At 41.6% G+C, this 25,934-nt stretch overlaps 1 protein-coding gene across 4 annotated transcripts in view; it reads right to left on the reverse strand.

The window, feature by feature from the left end:
- Positions 1 to 25,934, reverse strand: part of LOC147120340 (juxtaposed with another zinc finger protein 1-like) — a 209,540-nt gene that overhangs the window by 35,205 nt on the left and 148,401 nt on the right. For all 4 annotated transcript variants that reach the window (XM_085986129.1, XM_085986130.1, XM_085986131.1 and 1 more), the window contains one exon: positions 1,235 to 1,307. In XM_085986129.1, coding sequence (XP_085842255.1) covers positions 1,235 to 1,307 — 73 coding nt within the window. The remainder of the gene's footprint in view (positions 1 to 1,234; positions 1,308 to 25,934) is intronic.

Here is a 25,934-nt window from a genome sequence, read left to right on the forward strand (position 1 = left end):
TATTTTGAAACAACATGTATGTTTTTTTCTTGAAATTTACCACTCTCAAAATGTTTTAATGCATTGAATGAAAAAATAGAATGGTTATGAACTTGTAAGCTAAGCAGCATAGTTTGTTGAGGCCCAACAGGCTATGTTATGGCAAGAAAGTGGGCTCATTTCTGCAATTTCCCACATTGTAAGGCCTCAATCCTGGATATGTGGCTGACAGAGTCAAGCACTCTAAATAGGAACTAGATGAGGGAAGATATCTGATGGTTATCACACACCTTTTAATTCCCAGTTCAAGAACGCTATTAGCAGAGACCTGGGAGAAGGCTGTATGCCCGAAACATAGTCTGAAGACAAATACCACATGGGACAATTAGAATTGTGAAAAACAAGGAAAAAGATACAAGTGGATACATCAAGTTACATCTCGCACTGCACTCAACAACATTCCCTTCCAAATTATGTTCTGATCAAACTGCTTTTCCTTAGGCAGAGGAGCTAGATTCCCTCCCTATTCTACTTAAGTATAAAAAATAAACACTGATCATTGTACCAACTTGTTTACTTGGTGGGGAAATAGCCCCCTCGCCATCCTTTCTCCCAAACAACGGGGATGCACTTCACAATTTTCCTCTGATATGCATTTTATGCAAAAAGCAGTCTCCAGTCTCACCACCTTTAGCTCTCTTTTAAGCCTCTGATTTGATTTAAATACATAATGTTCTTCAGCAGTTTAGTCAATCTACTACAATTCAAATTAACAAGCCAAAATAACAGTTATGAGCCGTTTCTCAAGAAAATATCAACGGTCTCCAAGTCAGATATATCACTGCCACTATCGAGATATTGTACACTTCAACATCGAAGCAAAGGTAGCTGAAGCCTATGGAAAGAAAAATGCTGCAAGTCAGGTTTAGGAAATACAATATATGCGCTATTAGGATGGAAGTCTCGGAGCATAAATTTTAAATAAAACTTATGCTGAAAACACTGAATATTATTTAACAAAAAGCTATTGAAATAAATGGACTGCAGCAATATAAAACTGCATGTCATTTCTATTTGCATATTATATAAACAAACCAAGTTATTACATACAAATTTATGAATTGGTTCTTCCTTCAAGTATATTCACAAAGCATTTGAAATATTTAATAAGCTACTTTTTAGAATACATCCTGCAAGGTGAGCTGCTCAGTACAGATTCAAAATTCTGTTTAAGGGTAAAATCTAAAGTTTATACCTGTTGATATAACTTAGTGCGATATATGATGGCTGCTGCTGTTCTTGCCTTTCCAAAACCTTGGGATCGTTTTCTGTCGAAAGAATGCACCATAAACAACTAGTTTATTAAAAAAGAATCTTAATGTTGTATAATTTTAAAAGCAGCTATTAAATAGTTGGTTTGAATCGAGATATCTGATTTATTTTACCTGGAGTTTACCTTCACACGATATAGTCAATTCTATGGAGGGGATGTCTGCCTCACTACACCCTGTTTTTCAGCATAAACAGAGGGCTAGGGAGACAATTTTTTAAAAATCCTTACCCGTCTTCTCAACCGAGGCCCACCTGATGCAATTTTGGAGAGTAAGTCTCGAAATAAGCGCCTAGTACTACCGCACTGAAGCAGGCAGGAGTCTCATTGAAATATCCGAATCGAGGTCCGACACCATATTTAGGACCCTGATGCAACTTTGATCTTCCTCTGGGCAAAGTGCATGTTCCACCCGGTGGAACCGAGCGCTGAACAGCTGAACTAGCGGTCTTTAAAGGCACCACTGCAGGCCTCGCAGGAAAAACTCAACCCATTTTATGAATGAATTTTGTACAATCAGGAGTATGAATGGTCCTCTCAGCCCCAATAAAATCTTCCCACCCTATGCCCCCCGCCCCCGCCAACCAGGGTTGCCTCACTTCTCTCCTGAATGCACCAATTCCACTTGGCTGCCTGGCAGTTCTCTGATATTATTCTAATGAGGCCTGACCAAAAAATAGTTTGGGCCTCCAGTGAGGTTCATCAGGTTGGTGGTAAAATTGCCCTGACCACTGTCCACCCGATGAATAGTGAAAATGAAAAATCGGCCCCTATGTGTTCATATCTGATTCATGAATGGAAAACGAAAATCTGAAAGCACTTCCATCTACACTCATTGGTATTCACTTTCATCAACATAATTATAGGCAGTTAAGTGAATGTTACCGAAGTTATTCAGGCTTACAAACAATTTACTTGTTGCTGTCCAAAATGACAGCATTTTAAAGTAACCATGGAAGATTTTCTAAACTCTATTACTACTAAAAGCATGCAAAAGATTGTACAGATATTTGAAATCTGACAAACCCAAGTTATGAATAAAATGAGCAAAGAATGAGTTAGCTACTTACTGAAATGGATTAACAAACAAAAATTCACACAGTAGGTGACCAGGTATCTAACATATTGGATCTGATATTGGCTGAAAATTCATGTCAGTTAACATGTTCAACTTTCCGAACCTTGGCTGGGTTGGAGGAATCAAGGGAAGTCTAACAAAGGAAGAATTCTGTCCTGCACCAGTCAAGTATACTGAATGGTAGATTGACAATTTGGGTTTACAAAATGAGTCAGAATTACCTCCAACAGTTGGACTGTATACCTGGACCCTCCAGCCCTTTCATTGATAAACTGTATACAGTATACTGTTAATGGGGAAGGACAAAATATGTGTTGGCATTTCTGGGGGGAACAAATCTCTTTTCAACTAATGATTTAACATAAAGGGTGTAATCATGCAGAATTGAAATTTGGAAATTCCTGTATACAGTTTTGGAGATAAAGTATGAAGATTTTTTTTGAAAGCGTGCAAATTTCATAATAATTTTGCACAATTTAAATATACATCTTATAAATTTCAAAAACTGGTGAAATTAGACTAGTACCAGCGCTTTCAATATATTACTTCTCCCTCTCATCTTCCTTCTCACCGCCCCAAAACACCATTTAAAAGCCTTCAATTTTTAACAATGCCTCTTCAAAAGAGTAAGGAAGACAGTTTGCTGTCTTATGAGAAAGAAAGGTTGGAACAGAGCTTCCTGTGATAGAAAAAATATTTTTTAATGAAAGCTACAGCACTATGTAATTCCTTGTTTAACTTCAGGTTCAGTTTTTCACAGCTGTAGAATTAAACATTTGTAAGTTATTTTTAATAATCAGCTTACTTCAGAGAAGCTGAATTCCTCCAGTGTGCAGGTTATAATTTAGTGTTACCTGCATATCATATTCTTGCAAGACTATGAAGTCTTTCAATCTCAGTTGTCATCGAATCCACTAGGACTTTTTATTGCTTTAGTGAGTAATCAGCCGTAGTCCCCAGTTTTTTTTCAACCTCCAACATAAAATTGCCCAGAAAAGAGTTTTCCAGTTTTGCTTCCTCTCCACGAAATGTTAGTACTCCTTAAAATAAAATGATCTAGATTGCTTTTTAAAACATTCCAGTTAAGGCCACTTTTATTGTGGTTTTAGTTCTAACGCCCAAAGTCCACTACATTAGTATTTTGGTTTTATTATACTAGAAACACCTGTCTTCTGTGTAAAAAATAAAGCAGGCACCTTTCAGTTGGGCCTCAAGCAGCAGATATACTTACATGTAGATTAGTTACCTCATCAAGCAACAAAAAGACAAATACCTTGGCGTGTTCTATATCAATAGATTTTAACAATGCCCCTATCTCCCAAGGAATTGGGTGACAGTGAACTCGACATTGGCCATTCACATCTAGGAGCAGAGTTCAAATATAACCCATACTGATGGGATGAAAGAGTTATCTATTTGTTGGCAGTAAAGGCTCCATGTGAAATGAGTTTGGACACCCTCAATCCCGTTCCTAATAAGCACAAAACTGTCCCCTAATTTGTGGTCTAAATTGGTAATTCACTCAAGCTCATAAGCTGGTGCAGAAGTGAAAAAAATCATACTGCTGCATTAGAGAATGTATTCTGAAATTGAGGCTAAGACTTATTTGTTGGGACAGAGTATAGCTTTATTTGTTAGTGTCAACTGTGGCTCAGTTGGTAGCACTCTCGCCTCTGAGCCAGACGGTTGTGGAGTCGAGTCTCACTCCAGAGCACAAAAATCTAAGCCGACACTCCAGTGCAGTACTGAAGGAGTGCTGCACTGTCGGAAGTGCCGTCTTTCGGATGAAATGTTAAACCGAGGCCCCGTTTGCTCTCTCAGGTGAATGCAAAAGATCCCATGGCACTATTTCGAAAAAGAGCAGGGAAGTTATCCCTGGTGTCCTGGCCAATATCTATCCCTCAATCAACATCACTAAAACAGGATATCTGGTCATTAGCACACTACTGTTTGTGGGAGCTTGCTGTGCATTTCCTACAATACAACAGAGACTACACTTCAAAAGTACTTCACTGGCTGTAAAGCACTTTGGGATGTCCAGTGATCGTGAAAGGCGCTAAAGAAATGCAAGTCTTTCTTTCTTTGCTTTATATCTGCAGTAGATGATCTGACCCAGGAAACACTGAACAATGAAAGTATTCCATTCTTCAGCACTGACAACCCTCACGTTTTTTTTTTGTTAAGTCTCCATTTCCCTCTATCCCAAATTTCCACATAATACTCCCTTTCATCCTTCAAATCAGAATGTGACATAAACAGAAGAAATTTCAAGATTCATACTCAGACTTATTTGTGAAAATCCAATGTTGTAGCCGCTGGCTTGCATTGTGCAATGTACATAAGAAATAGGAGCAGGAGTAGGCCATTAGGCTCTTCTAGCCTGCTCCACCATTTACAATATGATCATGGCTGATCTTCTACCTCAACACTGCCTTCCCGCACTATCCCTTGACTCTCAGTATCCAAAGATGTATTGATCTCTGTCTTGAATATACTCAACGACTGGGGTAGAGAATTCCAAAGATTCACAGCCCTTTGAGTGAAGAAATTTCACCTCATCTCAGTCCTGCATGGCCGACCCCTTATTTTGAGACTGTGACCCCTGGTTCTAGACTCCCCAGCCAGGGGAAACATCCTCCCAGCATCTACCCTGTCAAGCACCTTAAGAATTTTATACATTTCAATGAGATCACCTCTCATTCTTCTAAACTCTAGGAAATATAGGCCTAGTCTATTCAATCTCTCATAGGACAATCCCCTCATCCCAGGAATCAGTCTAGTGAACCTCCATTGCACTCCCTTCTAAGGCAAGTATATCCTTCCTTATATAATAGCTCTTTTGAAGAGCAGCCATCCATTGGATGAGTGAAAATTGTCCGTCACATAATGTCACCCCCCCAGAATGTCAGTCACATTTGCCAAGTCCCAATTGGACAAAAGAAATCCTAATTTGATGAAATATCTTAAGAAAAATAACAAATCACTGTTAATTGAATAATTCAGAACGCCTCAAACTTGACTAATCAGATAGGAAGAGCTATCAACAAACAACTAGCAAGGAGTAAGAATACCTACAAACTATGGAGAAAGGCAACCAATAAACAGCTCAAAATGCTTTCTTCGGGTGCCAGCGGCGAACACCTTTGCTTCGCCGCTGACCGCAAATTCCAGGCCATTATGTTTACCCATAAAGTTACCTCTTGTGTGTTAGAAATCTTTTCAATGTTTCCCTCCATAGGCCTGCCTAACTTAGGAGCTCCAGCTGGAGTTTTAGCTACTTCCTGCATAGCTCTTTCTGTGCTGGGCTTTCTCACCCATTTTGTGCCTAAAAATGATCACACAGATTCTGACTCCAAAATGCATGCATACACTATTGTGCCCTATTTTTAATCAAACCTGAGTTTTAAAATAATGTTTTATACTACCTCAATTTTCATTTGTATTTCTTAACGATATTCTTCCCTTAACCATTTCTGACTTTTTAATGAAGCAAAGGGAGTGATCCTGAATGTCTGATCAATTGATCCCCATTTTCCATTTTATTTTTTTTGTTTCATAATTGCAATACAGCTTTCCTCTGTATTTATGTATTTGTTTTATATTAAAGCATTGTTGGTGTACTTGCTGCCTCCTTTCCATATATACATGATCCACTGGACTTGTGACTTGACCTTGGTTGGCCCGTGCTCCTCAGTGATCTGTATATTAATTTGAAACAAAGTTTGTTTTACTTCTGATATTAGAAATTTTATTATTTTGAGCAAAAGATATAGTTTGAGACTTAGGGGGAAAAATTGGGTTGATTTGCACCTCTCTTAGTGCTAACGGGGCGCAAATCCCCTAGCGCCCGGGTGCGGCACCGGTAACGTCTCCCGCGAATTCAGCTTTGGTTGTGCCCCCTGACCTATCGACAGATGATATGTCTGACAGGGTCAGGGGGGCGTTTTTGCGGCGGCAGCGGTAGTAAAAGGGGCAGGTGTCTGGCAGCCATTCTTTTTGGGCCGACTGCCAGCACCTGCCCCCTTCCCCTTTTTTCCTCGGGTTGCCGACCGCGATTGCTCAGCCCGGCACTCGAGTGCCAAGCTGTTTTCACGGAACCCCGCTCCCCGGTGCTCTAGCAGGGCCCTGGTGCGCACAGTGCTAGGCCCCTCCCCTTCAATCAGGGGAGGAGGGCTGCAGTGACGTGGCGCTACGTGCCGGCGTGCATGGCGCTATTGCACGTAGCGTTGCGATAATCAGTTGTAGCGCCCCAAGAAGGAGGTGGAGTGCTTCCTGTAGCACCCCACTTCCTGCTTGGGGTGCTGCAACTGAATTTCAGGTGGAGAGGAGCTAATTTTTTGGGGGCGATAAAATTAGCGCCCCGGCGACGTTAGCACCCCAAAAGGGGTGACACACAATTTTTCCCTCTTAATTTTTAACTATTACTGGGCTTAAAATTTATGTTGTAGTTCCTTAACATAGCTGTTTGCTTGCTGTTTAATATGCAGGGATCACACACTTATTGCCTGCACATGTGCGATTAGCCCCATCATTATAAAACAGTGCATCTTTCTCCAATACATTCGACCTCCTGTCCTCAGTGGCACCTTTTCCCTCTGTGCCACCCACCCATAAGGAAAGCAGAAATCAACAGACAGAAGAGGAGAGAGAAAGTGAAAAGGAGAGAAAGAAATAATGAAAGAATGAAAGGAGAAACATAACACAAAGACAACAGACAAGTAAGAGAGGCATTGTGGTTATGTTTTTGGGTCTTTTCTACCCTTCTTCCTCTAGATTTTGTTGGCTCCTGTATCACCTGTCTTCCATAAGCAGAGGATTATCATAACTTGAGACCTTGTTTTAGATTGCAAATAAATTCACTTATTAGTTTCAAATGATGAATGAGATTTTGTCCCATGTCAAATTCCCATATTATATCTTTTATGAACATGTTTTGAGAAAATAAAAAAAATATTTTCAGCATTTTCTCCTACCAGCTGCAAGGGGGTGGGTAGTCTAGGCCACAAACTGCCCCAGCGTATCTTTCCACAGTGAACAACACGAACCAAGTACTCCCAGCTTTGGTTCAGAACAAAGCTACTTTCAGCCAATTCACATTTACCTACTTCTATTAGTTCACCTTGAAAAGAAGAATCAGTTATCACCAGAAGACTGCTATATGGCTTTAATTCTAAAGTGAAGGAAAGCTTAACTTCAAGGACTATACTTTGACAAACAATTCAGCAATCTATGCAATGGCTGGTCGGCAGCATATTTATGGCATGAAGAATTGCTCTTGCTCCTCCCACCAAAGGGGTACAGTCTTGTGCACTGTTTGTTTGATTGGCCGGACCAAAAATTGGGCAAATGACAGCGGGCAAGTTTAAATGTTAGTTAAACCTGGGACTCTCTAGTAAGTATATTGCTATTAAAGACATACAAAATATATTTATTGCAAGTGTTTATTAGAATGGAGAACATAAACTTTGAGAAACTAAAACTTACTTACAAGCAGAAAGAAAATATACAGTTTCAACATCAAATTCTTATCAGGAAGTTGGTAGCCCTATTGTCTTACTGAAACTACATCTGGAAGCACTATCTTGGCTGACCTTATCTTCAAATGTTCTACGTTATTATGTGTGTAGCATTCAGCTGCATAATTTTATAGCATTAGCATCAATCATTTCCTTCTCTTTTCTATAAATATATAGTTTATGTAAAACTCCTGAAATAAGTTGCTCAATAATCATGCATACTGGGTTTTACAGATGAAGCTCCTTGATATTTCTCTTGATGAAATATTTGCTGACTTCAATCACCTAGGGGACTTCTGTACTGATGAAGTCACTGATATGTGCCCCATTAGTCTCTCTGGATTTCCCCTATCCCACTTCTCACCTCGTTCTTGCCAATTAAGGAGCCGAATTATGTATAATAGTTGGAGTCACTTTTAGTTTTGAGTCCTAGTATGCAGTGGAAGCTTTGACAGAAACATACTGGTGAATAATTAGAGCGAATTTTTAAAGCCCTGGAAACTCCATCTTTCTTCTGCCTATTTTTATCTGAATCTTTTAACAGTACAAGAGCAATGAGCACTGCACTACTAAAAGCAACTGCAGTATTATATCTTAGAATGCACAATTATATGGTGAGGAAAAAGTAGCCAAGCAATTTTAGATAAATTTATTACATTAGTTTTAATGATTAAAACAGCCAATTCATTTTAAATATGCAGCCTCCTATTTAAAAGGAAGGCAGCCACAAAAATCCTGCTTTTAAACAATCATTTGAGGTATTTGCTCTTCAATAAAGAGTTTTTAACCAATTCTCAATAAAACTTTTGTTATGCTAAATGCACATTCTGTATCTAGCACTGCAGAAGTGGTATCAACCAATTATGCACACAAGTGTAATCACCCATTAGCCTCTTATTCCAGATGGATGTACTAGTAGTTAAAAAAAACACAAGTAATGATGCTTTGGAATTCTTGTTATCTCAATCAATTACTTAGCTCCACAAGTGTGTTTACTGTTAATTTGGGGCAGGGGGAAACAGTGACTGAACAGCGAACAATGTACTGCTGCTAACTGAAGCTTGAGGTACTGCCCGTAGAACAAAGTAGCTACTCAGTTTTTGAATGTGTGTCTTTATATGGAATTGGGTCAGGAATTTGCTTACAATCTACTCTTAATTCCAAATTGCTTAATTCAAATGATCTGATAATTCAATTTTTAGCACAAAAATTTTCACTTTGCTGTGTTACTTATGTTGCTTAATTCAAATTATTGGATAGTTCCAAATTTTATAACACAAAAAATGGCTTTGAATCATCAGAAGATTGTACATACGCTGTACATTTAACAGCGGCCACTAAAATCCAACCAAACTAGTCATTCCATTCTAACAGAACAAAATAAAAATGGTAAAAAGGGGTAACATCAGGCAGCTAATCTTCCAAAAGCTTAACAATGTTTAACCACATATAACTATGTCTGTAGCCTTAATGTATTAATGTGTTCAGCATGTACATCAATAAAATGTGCACTGACTCAACCAATATGTAAACCAAAGTAAAATTCTGAAAATTAATGAAAAAAAATTGACTCACCAGAATTCCATCTGAAACAAGACTACCTTGATTTAGAAAAAATGCAAATCAGAAGAAATGGCTTGAAAGGCAACAGTTTTCTGAAATACCAGGTAGCGTTACTAGAGGCATTTGGTTACTTAATTGAATTTTTCAGAATGGAATACTGATGCACTTATAATGTTTTAATTTAACTGCAACATTTTTCAACACTTGAAATGTTTACTACTGCCATGGTGGCCCTATAAGATGTGTTTTGTTTAGAGCCTAACCAAATACTATATTATATTATGTTATATGCTTACTGAATGGGTGCAGCAAACATGGTGGCAGTCTGCTGTTGGTCAGTACAGGCTTCAAGGGATGGTGGGATTTTCACCTGTGGTTATAGTGTCATGAGATGGTACTTCTTCAACTAGAGCCACATCAGAAAGGGCAGTAGCTGCCAATACCTGCCTATTAACTGGCACCTCAATACTTTGTGGTGGCTGACCGGTTTGGACAAATGTGCAGTTGTCCCAAGAAGCTGTCTCATCTATCTCTTCTCCCTATAGGGTGACCAGTAATTTGCATGAGGTCAGTTTATAGGTCATTACTGAGGTATATGAAGCAATCATGGTCGTTTTGATCATTTGGTGTCATAGGGAGAAACATTTAAATAACCTTAAAGATCTTAAAGAAATAATTCATACACATGGTTGATACTGAATTGGTTTTATGGCCTCAGAGCACCCAAAGGTTGTCTGCTATTTTCTGGCTGTTGGTTTAAATTGCTCTTAGTCATTGGCATTTGTAGCAACATTGAGTACAAATAGTCCATACAATTTCCCTCGTCAAACCATTTATTATTCCCTCGTCAAACCATTTATTATTTTGGCAATTTCTTATGACGCAAGATCAGAAACAAGCTGGAAATCATTGGCAACTCTGGTAGTGGCCTTCTGGACATGTATGCTGGGAAATATTCAGGGTGGAATTTCTCTCCTCTGCTTCTCCTGGTTTTGTAACTGGCTGCCTCAAGTTGGTAGGAATTCTTGGTAGTGCCTGTTCATAGGAGCAATCAAGGCAGCATTTGACCGAGTCTGGCATCAAGGAGCCCTAGTAAAACTGAAGTCAATGGGAATCGGGGGGAACACTCTCCACTGGCTGGAGTCATACCTAGCACAAAGGAAGATGGTTGTGGTGGTGGTTGAAGGTCAATCATCACAGCCCCAGGACATCGCTGCAGGAGTTCCTCAGGGCAGTGTCCTAGGCCCAACCATCTTCAGCTGCTTCATCAATGACCTTTCCTCCAACATAAGGTCAGAAATGGGGATGTTCGCTGATGACTGCACAGTGTTCAGTGTCATTCACAACTCCTTAGATAATGAAGCAGTCCATGCCTGCATGCAACAAGACCTGGATGACATTTAGGCTTGGGCTGATAAGTGGCAGGTAACATTCACACCACACAAGTGCCAGGCAATGACTATCTCCAACAAACGAGTCTAACCACCGCCCCTTAACACTGAACGACATTATCATTGCCAAGTTCACCACCAACATTCTGGGGGTCACCATTGACCAGAACTTAACTGGACCAGCCACAAGAGCAGGTCAGAGGCTAGGTATTCTGCAGCGAATGTCTCACCTCCTGACTCCCCAAAGCCTTCCCACCATCTACAAGGCACAAATAAGGAGTGTGATGGAATACTCTCCACTTGCCTGGGTGAGTGCAGCTCCAACAACACTCAAGAAACTCGACACCATCCAGGACAAAGCAGCCCGCTTGACTGGCACCCCATTCACCACCTTAAACATTCACTCCCTCCACCACTGCGTACTGTGGCTGCAGTGTGTACCATCTATAAGATGCACTGCAGTAACTCACCAAAGCTTTTTCGGCAGCACCTCCCAAACCCGCAACCTCTTCCACCTAGAAGGACAAGGGCAGCAGGTACATGGGAACACCACCACCTCCAAGTTCCTCTCCAAGTCACACACCATTCTGATTTAGAAGTATATCGCCGATCCTTCATTGTCGCTGGGTCAAAATCCTGGAACTCCCTACCTAACAGCACTGTGGGAGTACCTTCACCACACGGGCTGCAGCGGTTCAAGGCGGCGGCTCACCACCACCTTCTCAAGGGCAATTAGGGATGGGCAATAATGCCCATGTCCCATAAACGAATAAAAAAGTGACTAAAGCGCAACCAAACAATCACCGGGCCGGATTTTGTGGTGGGTAATGACAGCGAACTGTCAGCGTTCGCTGTCATTACCCCTCTGAAACTGACCGTAAGTTCAGGATTCAGCGCATGCACATCTAAACACGGAAATCCTGAAGTTGTGGTCAGTCAGTCACTACTCTGACACAGGCTGCGCTGTGGACCCCCCAATAGCCGGCAATCGGTGTAATCAGTGAAATCAGTGGAACGTATGAAAACTTGGGCTATTCCATGCTAATATCGCTGTTAAATACCCATTAAATGTTGAGCCATGGTGGAATGGGTGTAACTGCAGTTTTAACAGCATATTGACTGCTAAACAACCGTTCTGGCCCTGAAAATCTAATTTTTATATTTGTGGAGTGTCAAATTTCTCCATTATGATAAATAATTACAATTTTTTTTTAAAAAGCTTAATTTTTAAAAACAGTTTGTTCATGATTGTTCAGCTTCTACCTTATCCCCATGTGAAAGTCACAATCTTTAAAAATGTTACAAAGAGCGAAATAAAAAGTCCTGATAAAAGCTGCTTTTCATTTCCTGGTTTGCAGTCTGTGAGAATTCTTCAATGTGATTGGGCTGCTTAGACAGCTTGTTGATGTCACCCAAGTTCTTCGCTGGGAATTCCCATTTCAGAGCGCTGCAATCAACTGAAACCTCAAGTTTTCACCACACAGATAGTGAGGTATCTGTGGGCATCGTTCTTCGAGGTCAGTGGCGCGCACCTTTGCTTCGCCGCTGTCTGCACATTACAGACTAATATATTTCAGACAGACAAACAGATCTATGCTGAAATACAGTTGAACTTATTTTCAGCAGCTGTAATTCAGGTATTATGTAATGAAAAACAGGTTTCGCAATAGAGTCACAAAAGCATCTTAGGAGTAGGAACGGAATTAAGTAAAGTCTGCAGGAAAAATAATTGCTCGAATAGGAACATACCAGACAAATTCTTCAAGGTTCTGTATGTCTGCTCCTGCTAAATGTTCAGGATCTCTCTGTAGTGTCTCAGCTCTAGCAGTTGGTGACTACTGTGCTCCTCAATTTACAATCTCTGCATAGCTGGATTGCATCAAATCCCAATATTGTATTTGCCCATTTCATGACATCATCTTGCCACATTGTTCTTTGCCTACCGCTAGATCTAGAACTATCAATTTTTCCAGACAGGAACATCCTCAGCATCTTTCCTTTGGACTCACAAATAATAGAACCAATTCTGCTGTGGATTGCTGACAAGAGTGTACTTTGCATTCTGGGAGTTGGGCGAATAGATGTGAGCACCTAATTTGCAGGGCACTGCATTTCCAGATATTAAAATGTAGTTGAAGTTTGCAGGCCTGACACAGAGAATGCAAAAGCCTTATTAGAGCACTGAAATTAATGCTAATGGGTCCCATAATGCGTTTAACAACGTTTCTCACCTCATCACTCTTTATGCCCGTTTAAAACGAGTGCTGCTGGGATTTGCCAGTCTGTCTTAGAGAAGCAAAATTCTTAAAGCTATTGCTGACTGTTTCGGACAGAGTTTCAATTTTTTTTGCGGCTTTTAAATACCTTAATCTGCATTATATATCTTCTATAACTTGTTAGTGCGTTGCTGGCACTTGCAGCTGGATTGTTGCATTTTCAAGATGATTTTACACAAACATTTTTCCCATAGTACAGTTGCTTACAGCAGCTGTTTCATTAGCAGTAACCACAGTGTTAAGCAGGGAACTTTTATTGCGCATTCCAATGGCTGTTCTGGATTTGGAGGAGGAAGAGGACTGCATGCAGAGGGAATAAATGCACATCCAATTGCATCTCAAGCTTACAACAGCTACTTGGCCTGAACCCAGGAGTCGAGTTTTAAGAACTAGGCAAACCTACTTGCACATATACGAAGAGACCTACCTTCCTCATCGATGCTTCATAAGGGAGGCTGTCACAGCGTTATATAGACCTGGATTTTGCGGTCAGCGGTGAAGGAATGGCGCTCGCCATTCATTACGCTTACAGCTGCCCAGACTTTTCGTGGGCATTTGAGCGGAAACTTACAGTTACTAGAGATCCTTTTCAGAGCAGAGCCCTCTACAGGAGATCTGTGGCATCTTTGAGCAGGACAAGCAACAGTATGGCTTTTCAAACAATCAGACTGAAGAATCCTCACCAAGACAGAGTCTAAACCAGGAAGTATAAATTAGAATATTTATTTCAATGTAAAATCATGTACAGAAAGCAAAATAACGGGGAGGGAAAAAAAGATGGGATTGAGAGATATAAAAGACAAAAAAAAGTTATAAAAAATTAAGTTTTACATTTTTTTGAAATCTCCAACAATAATTAAATTCTGAAGGATAAGATTCCACACTTGTAAAATTAAATTTTCAGTTCCAGAGAGGTTGTTTGGCAGTAATTAAGACTTATCACACCATTACAAATTCACTTACACCTGAATGCACCAGCCCTAACTTTTTCTGGCGTGTTTAGTGGGTAACTAGTGGGCAAGTACCGCAACTACATGCCCTTCATGTATTTAAATGCAGAATCTCTTGGTGAGGCTTGTGGAGGAGCAGGGCAACTTGGACAGAAACTTCCCAATTTCCACGTTTAACTGTGCTTTTGCAGACTCTGGAAGTTGCTGTCCAATTTACTCCATAATAACAGTGAGCGCTGATCGCCTCACCGTTATTTCTATCGCAAAATCTGGGACATTGCTATCTGGATCACAAGCTGCAAACAAGTTTGACGATAGGGACAGTAGTGCCGGTGAAAGTTACCACCGTATGAAGTTTCAACGCTATCAGATCTTCTCTAGCCACCACAGGTGACATTAGTCGCAGTCAGTCAGTCATCAGTGCATCATGCAAGTGAAAGAAGGCTGGCGAAGTGCTGACGAAAGGTCATCGACCTGAAACGTTAACTCTGTTTCGCTCTCCACAGATGCCGCCTGGCCTGCTGAGTATTTCCAGCATTTTATGTTTTTAGTTATGAAAGAAGCCTTGGTTGGTTGGAGAAAATTTTCATCACTTTCCTTATGGAAAGGAGGCAACAACACAAGTGGGAGCAACACTTACTACAGGATAGATGTTCCTTAAGTGCAGGAACTCACTGATGGCACATATATAGCAATCAGAATCCTTAGCAACTATCCCATGGCCAAGATCAATAGAAAACAACTCTATTCCATTAATTAAAGGTTACGTCAGACCACTGAAAAAGAATAATGCAAGTAAATGTGCAATATTCTGGCAGCAGCTACGGTGCCTTCATTTTGCACAAGTCCACCTTGCTGCCATCCATTATTTGAAGGGCCAGGCAGGCTGGACAGCTGGCTGCTAGGAAACCAGAATACCCACTGCAGTCGTGGTTGAGAAAGCTTCAGTACAGGGGCAGACAAAATTACAAAGCTTATGCCTCCACCCCAATTTTGTTGGAACATACAATTAGCAGAGGGTCAGATGCTTGGACAGGTGAAGGGGAGTTGGTTCTACTCTCTAGCTCAGACACCATGAACAAAATTGTGTGTACCAGATACATATTGCACAATTTTGCCATACAGAGGGGTTACAGAGGAGATGCTCAAAGAAAACCTGCAGCCAGGGAGACTGGTGTTTCATTGTTTGGCTGAACATCTACATAATTTTGCAAATTTGCCCTAAATGAATAGTCCATTGGCCATTTCCACAATATACTTACCCCAGAAGCAGCAAACTGTGCTTAACCAACACTAAGTCGACTACTAATACATGCTTAACAACCCATCATGTGCTCATAAGGTGTCAGCTGTAGTTCAGTTGGTAGCATTCTTGCCTTGGAGTCAGAAGGTTGTGGGTTCAAGTTCCACTCGAGAGATTTGAGCACAAAATTTAAGTTGACACTCCAGTACAATAGGAACATAGGAACAGGAGTAGGCCATTCAGCCCCTCGAGCCTGCTCTGCCATTCAATGATCTGCGACCTAACTCAGTATAACTGCCTTTGGCCTATATCCCTTTGGTTAACAGAAAGCTATCAATCTCCGATTTAAAATTAACAATTGATCTAGCATCAATTGCCATTTGTGGAAGAGAGTTCCAAACTTCTACCACCCTTTCTGCAGAAGTGTTTCCTAATTTCAGTCCTAAAAGGTTTGGCTCTAATTTTTAGACTATGCCCCCTAGTTCTAGAATCCCCAACCAGTGGAAATAGTCTCTCTTTATCTACCCTATCTGCTCCCCTTAATATCTTGAAAACTTTGATCAGATCACCCTTTAGCCTTCTAAATTCCAGGGAATACAACCCTAATTTGTGTAATCGCTCCTCGTAACTTAACCCTTGAAGTCCGGGTATCATTCTGGTAAACCTACATTGCACCCCCTCCAAGGCCAATACAGGAAACTTTTGTTTATCCGGAGGTTAAATGTCCGGAAAGCTCTATCTACCGGCAAAATTCAGGAGTCGGTTCAGATAATTTTTTTTCTTTTCGTTGCTTCTTTTCTCCAGTCCTGGCTCTGCAAGCGTCTCTGTAGCTAAGCAGCAGCTTCAGCTAGATGCTTGCAAGCTGCGCCGACTGTTTTGAAGCTGTTGCTAAGCAACAGGGTTTGTTGCTTCACACGGAGCTCTGAGCTCCGTATGTTTTAACATTAGCGCTGATTTCTACGGCAGTTTTGATCTAACGGCACCAGCTCGGTCCCGTCGGTGCCGGATACCAGAAAGTTTCCTGTATATCCTTCCTAAGGTGCGGTGCCCAGAACTGCTCACAGTACTCCAGGTGTGGTCTAACCAGGGTTTTGTATTACTGCAGCATAACCTCTACCCCCCTTTTATTCTGGTCCTCTAGATATAAAGGCCAGCAGCCCATTAGTCTTTTTGATTATTTTCTGTACCTGTTCATGACATTTTAATGATCTATGTACCTGGACCACCAAGTCGCTTTGGATCTCCACTGTTTTTAGCCTGTCACCATTTAGAAAGTACCCTGTTCTATCCTTTTTAGGTCCAAAGTGGATGACATCACATTTGCCTACATTGAAACCCATTTGCCAGTTTTGCCCATTCACTTAATCTGTCAATATCCCTTTGTAATTTTATGCTTCCATCTACACTGCCTACAATGCCGCCCATCTTTGTGTCATCGGCAAATTTGGATATATGACTTTCTATGCCATCATCTAAGTCGTTAATAAATACTGTGAATAATTGCGGCCCCAACACAGAGCCCTGCAGGGCATCACTAGTCACATCCTGCCAATTTGAGTATCTACCCATTATTCCTACTGCCTGTCTCCTGCCGCTCAGCCAATTTCCTAACCAGGTCAATAATATGCCCTCAATTCCGTGGGCTTCTACCTTAGCTAACAGTCTCTTATGTGGGACTTTATCAAATGCCTTCTGGAAGTCCTTATAAATAACATCCATAGGCATTCCCCTGTCCACTACTTTAGTCACCTCTTCAAAATATTCAAACAGTTTGTCAGGCATGACCTATCTCACAAATCCATGCTGGCTCTCTCTGATCAACTGAAAATTTTCAAAATTCTTAATTATAGATTCCGGCATCGAGGGACTCCTGCACTGTTGGAGCTGCCATCTTTCGGATGAGACATTAAACAGAGGGCGTTTTCCCTCTCAGGTGGGCACAAAAGATCCCATAGCACTATTTTAAAGAGCGAAGAGTTCTCATCGATGCCCTGGCCCATATTCATCCCGCAACCAACATCATTAAACAGATTATCTGGTCATTGCCACATTGTTGGTTTTGAGAACGTGCTGTGCTCAAATTGGCTGTTGTGTTTCTTACATTACAACAGTGACTTTAAGCATACTGGCTGTACGTAAATTGGCTGTAAAGCGCTTTGGGATGCCTCAAAGTAGTGAAAAGCGCTATATAAATGCAAGTTTCACTTTTTCTTTTAAACAGCCATTTCAGAAATAGATCTCAACACATTACCATTAAGGTGCAACCAGTTTATTTGGCAACCACTAAATGTGTGTATATTAAATGAGTGGTTACTTCCCCAGTGCTTGCCCTTTGTGACAGTGTATGGTGTGCAATGTTCCCACGCGGTCATCTGCAAGGTCCTGCGCAGGCCGCTCACTGGCTATAGATACCGCGCATGCACAAAAATTTGAATGGGCCGCGCATTGGGGGAGGCAGTGCAGCATATGGGGGACATTGATGGTGTGTGTCGTCTCCTACCTTATAAATGCAATCTCAGTGGGAGGAATAGGTGTAGCAGCAGCCAGTTGCTCTGCAATATGAGGCTTCAGGACCAATGTTCCCTTTAAGCTGCGCAGCCACACAGCAGTCTGGAGGTCCCGCGCAGCCGGCTCTTAAATGGAAAAAATGCAGAATTTTGAATGGATCGTGCAGCCCATTAAAGGGGCCACGCAGCCCCCAAAAAATTAGAGGGAACATTGCTCAGGACACAGCTTTGGTACTTCACTTATTTCTCCTGGGTCACGTTCTCCATGGTATGTACAAATTTGAAGCAGAAGCATTATTAACTTGGAAGCACAGGCGTGCAATATGGGAGGAGTTATGGCATGCTTCTCATGCTCCTTTGTTGAGGCTGCAGCATATTCAGCCAACGGTGCTTGTGGCATGCGTATTATGGTCGTGGACATAGAATTTCACACTGCGCGCAAACTTACCTTGGCACACTGCTAAAGCCTGAAAATTTATTTTGCATCCGCTCCCATAATCTATGGACATTAGAGACAAAGTTGATTATATGACACCCCTGCCATGCTTGCTGTGCATTCACCAGGAGACTTCTCCTATTCACCAAAAACCGCTAGCCTTCTGTATTGAGTCTCTTCAAGCAGCTCTTAACATTTCATCGAAGTAGGCAGTTTGACCCACTTGTCCTCATCAACCTTGTATTCATGTACTCCAAGAAACAAGAATAAACACCAATGTTTGCATGAAGTACCAACCCTTTAAAAGTTGATCTCCTGATTTCTTAACCCCTTTAATTCATTGTACGCATGAAAAATGCACAAGCATATGCAAATTTTTAAAATATGAGCTGACCTCGCTGAATCCAGTGAAATCAACTCCCCAAGTATGAGACATCATGCTCATTTTTGGATTCATTTTTGCTTGGATCATAGAATCAATTCTAATGTACTTAGCGCTCATACTAATCAGGATAATTACTTCTATCTTCTCTTATGCTTTTTCAAGGACCCTCTCATTCTACTGTAAAGCCTGGAGTATGCTTTGAGGGGGTAATAGCAGGGGTGGGAAAGGAAGTAGATTGCCATCATTAACTGAGCAGGAGTGGGGAGGGTGAAGGCCACCAATAATTGAGGCAGAAGAGTGGAGAATGGGTTCCAGCATTAACTAGGAGGGAATTAGAGTTCCAGCTTTAATTAAGGGGGCTAGAAGGGGAGGAGACCATCAGCATCAACTGGGGGTGGGGGCGAGAAGATATAGAGGCAAGTGCTTTTCAGGGACTTAATCTCAGCTGGTTATTTTTTCTTTTTTCTTTGAGATTTGGTCTACCTATCATCTGGAAACCACCACCATCCCACATCCCCATGTCTGCTTTTGTTTATATCGATTTGCAGTCCATGAAACCACCATAGGGAGCCAAGTGTTTCCCAGTTCATTACCTTGGTTATTCATTTGTGACATCGTGAATGCTCTGCTTAACGAGGGTGAAATCCCATAGCATGCCCAGCCACTGCGTGCCCAGCCACAGCGTGCCCAGCCACAGCCTACTTCATGTCCTTGGTGTGCCACAAATTTTGCTGCCATTGACCAACTGGACAGGTTTCGCTGCCAGCTCCACCTCACTGAAGGGTAAGCACGCCCTCTGCCCTCACCTAGTTTAGTCCACCAAAATAGCTTCTAGAGCATGGATACTGTTGTGCACCAAAAGTTCGGAGGAGCCACAGAGTGAAAATTGGGTATAGTAAGGAGACCAATATTCCTTCAGTGCTTGTGTAGGAGTAGTGTCTCTGATACCCAGGACATCAGGAATGCTATACTTAATCCCAGTTATTGAAACTCAAGTTGAAGTAAACCTCAAGAGTAAAATCAGTTCTGGAATGAAATGCCACCACCTACGCATGACAAACTTTAGAGTATTTATAACCAATTTTATACTAACAAGTAATTTCAACACGCATTAAAAGTGGATCCAGGGTACAGACCGCACATGTAGCCAATTACACATAGCCAAGTGCTGGTCATTGAGGCTCAACAGTAGGAAAAGCCTCCCCAGCGAGTACAACACCAACAACAGCTTCAACCATGGGACACAATCATGTAACTAGCTGGGGCTGGGGCAGGGGGAGAAGAGAGAGTAAGATTTTGGAGGAAGGAGGAATGCAGAACAAACATCGTAAACAAATACTGCAAATTCACTGTGGAAAATAGAGCAAAACATCTTATGTAAGTAACTTTGGAGAAAAACAATGCTACTTGCATCTGAAGAAAATTTTGTAAAGTGGGACGTAAATAGTATTGTAAATATATCTGTATGTGCACTACCTTTCAGCATCAGTGGGCTGTATAAAATTGTAGGATGTGTAAAATCTGGACCTTATGTCAGTCATGTTTCAGTAAATTTGCTGTATTACAAGAATGGACACCCTGCAACATTGGAGTGACACCTGGTGAGCAACCAGAACCATGACTATGACCTTAGAACAGTGATTAATTTGGATATGAAGGCAATTGCAAAATGTAAAACATAATGCTCATCTACTTGTACAGTTGAAACTACCAAACACGATTTATTTTGTACCCAATATGTTATTTAGAATAGAATAGATTCTTTGGTCTCTATGAAGGTACAAGGATGAAGCGAGTACTCTTCCCCACCTGTCATGGATTATTCAATGACATTTTAGATTTCTATTTCAATTAAACCTGTATTACTAGAAGACTGGAAAGGCCCCAGGCTTGCAAGTTAGCTGTTCTCAGCCAGGCCAGCAGTAGTGAAGGATCCACATCCATGAGCTGATCTCAGCCAGGCCGACAGTATGGGTGCCACAGTTGGACCCAACTCCCAAAAATTAGGATGGTATAAACAGATTAGGATTCCTTCGCCTGATCGCTATCCAACAACCCCTGCTGGAAATATGCGAGGATAGGATCAGGTTCAAATGATATATCCCCAGTAGCTTGCTGAAACTCACCATTATGCTCACAAATGAATAAACACACACTTGGGCAAGGTACTACAGAAACAGCATACCACAAAGAATCTCTTGCTCTTGTCCAACAGGTTCGAGGCTCTTACTCCGTGAGGACGGGAACAGGGACTGCAGGCAGGATGAGCAACCTGGCCACAGCACCGTGGAACGAGGGGCCATTCAAGTGGGGGGAGTAAAAAGAAATGTTGTAGTGGTAGGGATAGTATCATTAGGGGGATAGATAGGGTTCTTTGCAGCCGAGAGCGAGAGTCCCGAAGGCTGTGTTGCCTGCCCGGTGCCAGGGTTAAGGACATCTCCTCTGGGCTGGAGAGAAACTTGGAGTGGGAGGGGGAGGATTCAGTTGTCGTGGTCCATGTTGGTACCAACGACATAGATAGGACAAGGAAAGAGGTTCTGCTGAGGGAGTATGAGCAGCTAGGGGCCAAATTAAAAAGCAGAACCACAAGGGTAATAATCTCTGGATTACTACCTGAGCCACGAGCAAATTTGGCTAGGGTAAATAAAATCAGAGAGTTAAATGCGTGGCTCAAAGACTGGTGTGGGAGAAATGGGTTTTGCTTCCTGGGACACTGGCACCAGTACTGGGACAGGAGAGAGCTGTTCCGTTGGGACGGACTTCACTTGGCCAGTGCTGGGACTAGAATCCTGGCGAATCGAATAACTAGGGCTGTAGAGAGGGCTTTAAACTAATTAGTGCGGGGGAGGTTTTAAGAGAGCGAAAAATAAAAATGACAGCGGAGAAGGCAATAGAGCAAAGTAGCAGTGGGGGAATTAAAAACCAGAGCGTGCCAGGAAGGGACAGAATGTATAAAGATAAAGGTAAAGTAGTAAAGGGGGTAAATGCAGGAATAAATTGTCACAAAACATTTTTAAAAGTTCTTTATCTGAATGCACGCAGCATTCGTAACAAAATAGACGAGTTGACGGTACAAATAACTACACATGGGTATGATCTGGTGGCCATTACAGAAACATGGCTGCAAGGTGACTGGGAACTAAACATCCAGGGGTATTTGACAATTAGGAAGGACAGACAGGAAGGAAAGGGAGGTGGGGTGGCTATGTTAATAAAGGATGGAATCACTGCAATAGTGAGAAATGATATTGGGTCAAAGGATCAGGATAGTGAAACAGTTTGGGTGGAGATAAGGAATAATAAGGGGGAAAAGTCACTAGTGGGCGTAGTCTATAGGCCTCCTAACAGTTGCAACTCTATTGGTCGGAGTATAAATCAGGAAATAGTTGGGGCTTGTAATAAGGGATCAGCTATAATCATGGGAGATTTTAACTTTCATATTGACTGAACAAATCAAATTGGGCAGGGCAGCCTTGAGGAAGAGTTCATAGAGTGCATTAGGGACGGGTTCCTTGAGCAGTACATTACTGAACCAACCAGGGGGCAGGCAATCTTAGATCTGGTCCTGTGTAATGAGACAGGATTAATAAAAAATGTCCTAGTAAAGGATCCCCTTGGAATGAGTGACCATAACATGGTTGAATTCCAAATTCAGTTGGAGGGTGAGAGAGTTGGATCTCAAACCAGCGTACTAAGTTTAAATAAAGGAGACTATGAAAGTATGAGAGCAGAGTTGACTAAAGTGGACTGGGAAAATAGATTAAGGTGTAAGACGGTACATGAGCAGTGGTGTACATTCAAGGAGATATTTCACAACTTTCAAGAAAAATATATTCCACTGAGGAAAAAGGGGCGTAAAAGAAAAGACAGCCATCCGTGGCTAAGTAAAGTAATAAAGGATAGTATCCGACTGAAAACAAGGGCATATAAAGTAGCCAAATCTAGTGGGAGGATAGAAGATTGGGAAGCATTTGAAAGCCAGCAAAGAATAACTAAAAGATTAATTAAGGGAAGATAGATTATGAAAATAAACTAGCAAAAAATATAAAACAGATAGCAAGAGTTTCTACAGTTATATAAAAAGAAAAAGGGTGGCTAAAGTGAATGTTGGTCCCTTAGAGGACGAGACGGGGAAATTAGTGGTGGGGAATATGGAGATGGCAAAAACGCTGAACAAATATTTTGTATCAGTCTTTACAGTAGAGGACACTAAAAATATCCCAACACTGGACAAACAGGGGGCTATGGGGGGGGGGAGGAGCTAAACACGATTAAAATCACTAAGGAGATGGTACTCGGTAAGATAATGGGACTTAAGGCGGATAAATCCCCTGGACCTGATGGCTTACATCCTAGGGTCTTGAGAGAAGTAGCGGTAGGGATTGCAGATGCATTGGTGGTAATTTTCCAAAACTCCCTGGATTCAGGAAAGGTCCCAGCAGATTGGAAAACTGCTAATGTAACACCCTTATTTAAAAAGGGAGGTTGACAAAAGGCTGTAAACTATAGACCAGTTAGCCTAACATCTGTGGTTGGTAAAATGTTGGGAGTCCATTATTAAGGAAGCAGTAACAGAGCATTTGGATAAGCATAATTTAATCGGACAGAGTCAGCATGGTTTTGTGAAGGGGAAGTCATGTTTGACAAATTTGCTCGAATTCTTTGAGGACGTAACAAACAGGGGAACCAGTGGATGTGGTGTATTTGGACTTCCAAAAGGCATTTGACAAGGTGCCACACAAAAGATTACTGCACAAGATGAAAAATCACGTGATTGGGGGTAATATACTGGCATGGCTGGAAGATTGGCTATCTAACAGAAAACAGAGAGTTGGGATAAATGGTTCATTCTCGGGTTGGCAATCAGTAACTAGTGGTGTTCCGCAGGGGTCAGTGCTGGGACCCCAACTCTTTACAATCTATATTAACGATTTGGAGGAGGGGACCAAGTGCAACATATCCAAGTTTGCCGACGATATAAAGATGGGAGGGAAAGCAGTGAGTGAGGACATAAAAAACCTGCAAAAGGACATAGACAGGCTAAGTGAGTGGGCAGAAATTTGGCAGATGGAATATAATGTTGGAAAGTGTGAGGTTATGCACTTTGGCCATTATCTAAATGGAGAGAAACTGCAAAGTGCTACAGTACAAAGGGATCTGGGGGTCCTGGTGCATGAAACACAGGTTAGTATGCAGGTACAGCAGGTGATCAGGAAGGCCAATGGAATCTTGGCTTTTATTGCAAGGGGGATGGAGTATAAAAGCAGGGAAGTCTTGCTTCAGGTATACAGGATACTGGTGAGGCCACACCTAGAATACTGCGTGCAGTTTTGGTTTCCATATTTAAAAGATATACTTGCTCTCGAGGCAGTTCAGAGAAGGTTCACTCGGTTGATTCCGGAGATGAGGGGGTTGACTTATGAGGAAAGGTTGAGTAGGTTGGGCCTCTACTCATTGGAATTCAGAAGAATGAGAAGCGATCTTATCGAAACATAGAAGATTGTGAGGGGGCTTGATCGGGTGGATGCGGGAAGGATGTTTCCACTGATGGGCGAGACTAGAACTAGGGGGCATAATCTTCGAATAAGGGGCTGCCGTTTCAAAACTGAGATGAGGAGAAACTTCTTCACTCAGAGGGTAGTAAATCTATGGAATTTGCTACCTCAGAGAGCTGTGGAAGCTGCGACATTAAATAAATTTAAAACGGAGATAGACAGTTTCCTAGCTGATAAGGGAATTAGGGGTTACGGGGAGCGGGCAGGGAAGTGGACGTGAGCCTAGGTTCGGATCAGCCATGATCCTATTGAATGGCGGAGCAGGCCCAAGGGGCCGTATGGCCTACTCCTGCTCCTTATGTTCTAAGAATCAGTACCTTCGGAAGAAGAGAAAAACACAAATTTAAGATCTCAGATTCAACCCCTACTCTTTCCAAGTTAATTTACCTCAGCTGAAGCATTCGTGTGGGTCTTCATGGTCTTGAAGCTGTGGGGCCAGGAAGGTGGTGTGGAGGAGTGATGAAAACAATTGCCAGGTTTCCTGTTCCTGATTACTATTCAACAGAGATTTCTAGATGGTAAGTTCATGGATGTCAGGTGAGAAGCTTAGCCTTGCCTGTGATGTCCTCTCCCCGCAATCATTTATTGTACCACTTCTGCCACTAATTTCATTCTAAATTCAGACCAGAAGATGGGCACTTGAGGGCTAATAACACTCCCTGGAACCACACCTCAGAATGAGTTATCACATGCAGGAAAGGAAGGAAATAAATTGAGGTTGTGTAATGCAACAAATATCCTCAACCATACAAGAATACACAGGACTCTTTCCACCAGTGGTGAGCTAAGCCACAGAGCAAGCACCAGTTACAATCTCCTCCATGCCCAAGTCTTCCGCTGATCTTTCTGATAATCATCTGTGCTTTTCAGATATGGTGAATTTGATTCAGAGATCTCAATACACATTGAGAATTGAGTGACACTAGATTAAGGAAGTTTGTTGAGAAGCTGATCAGGTGCTTGTGATGAACTCTTCAATGACTGTGAGCAGGTTTTATCACTGCTGAAAACATGATATAGCAAATGGGTGAATCTGGCAATCAAAATAAGCTTTAAGGCAAACGAGGCAGTAGTTTGACTGGAAAAGTGCAACCAATACAAGTTCTGGCCAAAGAATGCAAATGCTTCCATTTTTTTTAAGAAGTTGAGCTGAAAAGGATCGAGATGAAACAGAAATGGCCCAGTTGCAGCATATTTGAAATTAAAAATGTCCATGTAAAGCAAAAGTTCAGTATTTTTTCTCTGAACCGTATAGCTGTTGCCAATGAAAACAGCAAGAACTGACAGGAGGTTAGAATCATGCACACATCTTGGCAACAAGCAAGGTCAAGGAGTCTTGCAAGCCTATCAAAAGCTAAAACTCTTGATGGGACCAATGGTTGTATTATTTTATTATATAACAAATGAGTAAGAATGAAAAAAAGTTTCAGCAAGAATTGAGTGTCATCTCTAGTCAGCCAGCATGGTGTGCAGACCTGCAGCTGTAATTACAACTGTCTCCTAGGGTGGGACTGAGACTTCCAAGTGCTGCATACCTTATTTCTTATCGCATTAGAAAGATGGCATACAGTTAATATTTATTTTACACCCAAAATGTAAATTTTGGGAGAGGGAAGAATTGAATGATATTGCTGAAATCTACAGTTGATAAGGGGGTTACAGGATGCTAATTACAGAATCATCTTAAAGCAAATCATTCAATGTAATTAAGGACAGGCCTGCTAT

This window comes from Somniosus microcephalus, chromosome 4 (assembly GCF_052327205.1).
Source record: "Somniosus microcephalus isolate GS21.2 chromosome 4, FLI_Smic_1.0, whole genome shotgun sequence".
Taxonomy (NCBI): domain Eukaryota; kingdom Metazoa; phylum Chordata; class Chondrichthyes; order Squaliformes; family Somniosidae; genus Somniosus; species Somniosus microcephalus.